The 5,294-nt window shown below is 43.7% G+C and overlaps 1 protein-coding gene across 1 annotated transcript; it reads left to right on the top strand.

The window, feature by feature from the left end:
* The first annotated feature begins 1,988 nt into the window (after nucleotides 1-1,988).
* Nucleotides 1,989-4,207, top strand: LOC110889795 (vicilin-like seed storage protein At2g18540). The gene is made up of 3 exons (XM_022137362.1): nucleotides 1,989-1,992; nucleotides 3,036-3,518; nucleotides 3,582-4,207. Exons 1-3 carry the CDS (start codon nucleotides 1,989-1,991, stop codon nucleotides 4,205-4,207), a joined length of 1,113 nt encoding a protein of 370 aa, XP_021993054.1.
* Nucleotides 4,208-5,294: the final 1,087 nt, after the last annotated feature.

Genomic DNA, 5,294 nt, shown 5'->3' with positions numbered 1-5,294 from the left:
TAAGAGGACTCCATTCATATTCAACCGACAAAACCACTTTACTAAAGCCTTCACCCTCCAACTCTGGAACTGCCATAACTATCTCCTCCTTAAACCCATTTTCAGCTGAAATTTCTACTAACGCTCTCGCGTAGCTACTCCTCCCCCAATTATCTATGCACATAGATGAAGTATACGTGTCCAACATCTTAGGCTCACCAATAGCCGTAGCAATCATACTCAATCCATCCTCCGTATACGCAGCAAGCGGAACATCATGGATTTTAACCCACACTTGCAACTTCTTTACCTCCTTCTTTTCTAACTTAGAAGTAGGAGACCAAATATGCAAAAACAAAGGCTGTGACCGGATAATCCAAGGGCCTTCTTTAAGAACATTCAACATACCAGCTTCATCAGCAAACTTAAAGAAAAAGAACCCATTAGCATTCATCATTGATTTCTGTAATCCAAACCTCTTCCACTGGTTCTTCACAAAATAGTCCACAACCGGATATGCAACTCTGTCACCTAGGAAGTAACCGTACAGAGTGTTCGCTAATTTTTCTTGCACTGCTCTAACCGAATCACGAGGTAGAACCACATCACAACCCTCAAACGTACCAGTGCTAGCAAGAGATCTGAAATTTACCTTAACAGGTTTGGCTGCTAAAACCGATTCTACATATGACATCGGTTTTGAGTTGTTACCACTATTATTAGACATCCCGGACGGTCTTCTGTTCTCTAACCCATCCGATTCAGCAACATGATCAGAATTTGGATGCATATAAGTACTGCTAGAGCTTGACCGTAAGTATCCAGCCTTGGTGTGCCCCGAATCCTTAGCCAATTCCTTAGCTGTTGATGAATCCAGATTAAGCACTTGAACGGGTCGGGAAACCTTTGTGAGTTCATCAATAATGTTAATCCCACGTTTTGGCTGCACCGAATTACCATTAACATCCAGAAGACGATCAGCAATTTGTTGGAACGTCAAAGGTGACCTTCCACCAGACTTAAACCGATCATCCATATCAAAGCAAAAACAACTCTCTATACCCACTCAATCAAGACGAATCAAAAGAACCCACACAACCAGCCGACAACAAATAACAAAACGAAAAACCGAAACCCTAAACTAGCAAGTGCCCTAACCCATGATTCTTACCAATCGGACCAAGAAATTGATGAATCCGAACCAAAAACTCAATCCAATAAGCTTGAAGCAGAAGTGACGGCGGCGATTGAAGAGAAAAACCCTAGACGACAAATCAAAGATATCCGCAAACCAGAATTGAGAATTAGATGTTCGAAACTCTAATCCCTAATCTGATCTTGACGAAACTACGCTGAAGAGGCTAGGGTTTCGGATGAGGGAACAAAATCGCCATTAGCTAGAGAGAGAATTAGGGTTTCTCCCCATATGTGTAATAAGGTTTATTGATTTCTTTGACACTTGGTTCTTTGAAAATACCGCTTGTAGATCCGTAGATCTACTAGTTTTAACCACTATTTCACAAGTAAAAACGCTTTTACACAAGTTCATGATTCGTGTGTGGTAGAGTTTCATCCTTTAACCCTTGTTACTTCCAAAACAACCTTATGTCATGATCCAAGATCATGACCAATCCGGGTTAAACGATGATCCGAGCTACCACAACATAGATCGGGCCTAAATAACTACACAAATCAAATACTACAAGATTTACACAACAAACAAGCTTTTAACCATCACTTTTAGTGTTTTTAGTAGACTTTTATGCTTCATCTTGTAAGATTACAAGTTTTAACCGTTACATATCATTTTAACCACTTCAAAATAGTTCGAGAGTGTGATTTAAGCAACTTACTACTAGCTCGAGGCTAGGGAAGAATCTAGGCGCAAAATGAGAGGATAAAAGCAATAGAGTGAGGTCCTTTGAGCTCCGAATGCACCAAGCCTCCTTATACGGGATCCTTGACGCTTGTGTGATCTTGGAATGTGATGAACTAAACTCGAAAAATTGATGGGTGTTGAAGGGGGGGTTCGGCCGAAGCCTTTGAGAGAGAGAGGAGAGTTGTTTTGTGTTGAGTTGTGAGATGAGAATGATGGATGTGTAACTCTATGTTTTTATAGACAATTCATAAGTGTTTTACCCACAAGTCCATATGTCTTCTTGATATGGAACAAAAGAAATAAAATAATCAAAATAGTACAATTGATGGTCACAATGTGACCGAAATCGGCCAAAGGGGGGGGGTAGTTTGGTTAATTTTCAACTATTAGTTAGATAATAGTTAGGTTAGTTTAGGTTAGTTAAGTGCTTAACCCGGTTAGTAGTGTGTTGTGCTTTATGGCGGGTGTTAGGGTATTCAGGGACCCTAACTGGCTCAGAAAAAGACAAATAGTGTTAATGGCAATATTTTCATGTTCCGGGTATAGTCCGGTTGTTCGGTTGGATAGTAATCCGTTAAAGCGCTTAACAAAGCTTTAGAGTGTCGTTAATACCATTTTTAGTGACACAACTTATTCCCGACACTTTGGAAAGTGTCTAGTAATATTTTTCTCATGTTTTGGCACTTTATTAGTTAGCTAAAAGCTGAATTGTTTATTAAAGTGTTGAGTTTTGTGCTTAGTGTACGTTTTAGGCACATCCAGTCATTGTAACTTATTCCTAGAGACGCAGTTCTACAACCCTTGTATCCCTACACTCACCACTAGTGTAGTAAAACATTTCTGGCTCATACAGGCCTTAGAGGCAATATCTGCCTGATGATGGCTTTATCAGCATGTTCAATAGGTTATCCGTTTGTAGTGCTACTGTGCTTTTGTGCATCATGTTTGTCACTGAGGTTCAGCATGTAAATAATGTAGTGACGGTAATTAAAGTATGATGCAGATATGTACAAGTATCAGAAATCAAGTAGCAGTTCATCAGTAATTTCAAGCAAGCACAGTAATTAAGCAGTAATTAATTATTAGTTAAGTCGTACGGATACCTGGTTTAGTGAGGGTTGTCACACTGTGGGATCATCAAATGGAGAGCTAAGTTCGTGGTCTAACATCTTTGCAGGTGTGTTGCGCGACTTGGGGATTGATCCTGAAGATAAGAAGAAAAAACCTGTGAGAAAGAAGAAGGTTATCACGTTGGATTCCGAGGTGACCAGCAAGGGAGCTGGGAGCAGTCGCGCAACCGCTGGCGCTGCTGACAAAGGTACTCTCCGCCTTCGTCAAAGTAACTTGGAGGATTACGTTATTATCAGTGATTCATTTGAAGGTTTATCGCGTATAGGCGAGAAGAAAACTGGAGCAGGTGGTTCAAAGAGCTCAGGGAGCGCGGGTTCTCGCAACCCGGATGCTGGTGCGACTCCTTCCTCTGTTGCGCATGAAGAGGAGGAAGAAGAAGCAGAAGAGGAGGAGTCTGCTGCAAAGTTAATCAGCAGGAAAAGAAATAGGAGTGAGACCACAACTGGTGTGTCTACTGCGCCGAAGGCTGGTGCGGTTCCTTTGAACGGGAAGCAGAGCAGCTTGCGCTCTCTTTATAGGTTTTCTCCTGGTAAGCTTTTCCTTGTTTTCTCTTCCTTCTGTTGTTTCCTCTTAATCACTTAGCTTTTTGCAGAGGCCAAGAAGAAGTCGCCTGAGAAGGGTGTCGTATTTACAGAGCCCTCAGAGCCGGTGCAGAAAAGGCCTAAGATTACTATCAAACCTTTCCAGGCTGCTGGGGCAGAGTCTAAACAGGATAAACAAGCTGCTGAGACAGAGAGGGCGAAAGCTGCTGAAGCTGAGAAGAGACAAGCTGAGGAAAAGAAGAAAGCTAAGGAAGACAAGCGCAAAGCTGAGGAAGACAAGCGCAAAGCTGAGGAGGAGCGTAAGAAGAGGGCCGAGGAAGAGAAGAGGAAAAAGGTTGAGGAAGAGAGGAAAAATAAAGCAGAGGAGGAGAGGAGGAAAACAACATCTGATAAACCTTCTGGACAAGACGTAAAAAAGTCTGGGACGGTGCATATTGCGGGGCTTGATCGCCCCCATCATGAAAAAAGGAAGGAACCTGAATTCGAGAAGGGGGTGCAATCTGTTAAAACAACCTCTGTTACGAAGGGATCAAGCTCTGCTGCTCCGGGAAAACAAGGCGCACCGCCGTATTCTCCAATAGGCCCCCGGGATACTTTGGGGGACATTTGTTACAACTCTTACACAGAGGAGGGCCGTGGTGACGCTCCGCATCAACCGCCATGGGGTTTAAAGTAAAAAGATACTTTTCTTGAGTTCGTGCCTTGCCGCGACTGGCTTCTGAATTCCATTCCTCCTGGCGAGGTTGACCGTCAAAGGGCGCGAACCCACAGTGGGTTGTATCACGCCTACATTGTTGGCGAGGCCAACACCCGTGCTGCTAATCATCAAATTGTTCGCGAGTGGCGAACTATGGTTAGGGAGAGGGAGGATTGGGAGAGATACCGTGAGCGGATATTAAGGCGTGTTGATGACTTCAAAAAATCGAAAGTTGCCTTTGACGAAGAGAAGGCAAAGTTCGAAGCCGACAGGAAGTCGGAGCAGTGGGGTCGTGAAAGCCTTAAGGGCAAGCTTCGCGCTGCTGAAGACCTCTTAGCAAAGGAGAAAGCTGAGTTTAAGAGGTTATGCGAGAAAGACAACCAACGCGCGTTCGCGGCTCGTAATAAGATTACTAAGCTTGAAGGCAAAGTTGTTGAGCTGACCGCAAAGCTTGAGGATGCCCAAGCTGCGCAAGCTGCTAAAGAGCAGGCTGAGGTTCGAGAAACTTCTCTTTTAGTTTATGCTTTTGTTGGCTAAATTAACTGATCCTTTTATCCCTTGTAGATTGAGCTGGCCGAGGTGAAGGCGCAACTATCTGATAAAGCCAAGGATTTGATTGCCAAGGACGTCGAGATTGCTGAGTTGAAGCGCCGCTTGCAAGAACAGGTTGACAGAAGCGAGTCCATGGAAATTAACCTTGAAGCCGAGAAGGGTAAGGCTGCCTCTGCTGAAGAGGCCAAACAAAAAGTTGAGGAGGCGCGAGACATTAGCACAACTGCTCTTAATGTGGCCCAAAACAATTACTCCGAAGCTCAAGGCATTGTTGATACTTTGGTCTCTAAAGCTGAGTGGCTTCGCGGCAGAGGAATAGCTCTGGTATGGTTTTTCTTGACTTTGGCCATATTTGTTGAAAACTAGTGTCTTATTTATTGCCTTCGTTGTAGATGGCCAACTCCATCTTGAATGCTGGGGAGCTAGACAAAGCTGTTGCTGCTCTGATTGATGCTTCCCACGCCTTTGGCCATCGTGGAGGTTATCTTGAGTGTGCGCAACATGCTACAGAGAT

The sequence above is a fragment of the Helianthus annuus genome, chromosome 2, assembly GCF_002127325.2.
Source record: "Helianthus annuus cultivar XRQ/B chromosome 2, HanXRQr2.0-SUNRISE, whole genome shotgun sequence".
Taxonomy (NCBI): Eukaryota; Viridiplantae; Streptophyta; class Magnoliopsida; order Asterales; family Asteraceae; genus Helianthus; species Helianthus annuus.
This window is presented reverse-complemented; position numbering and strand designations above follow the sequence as displayed.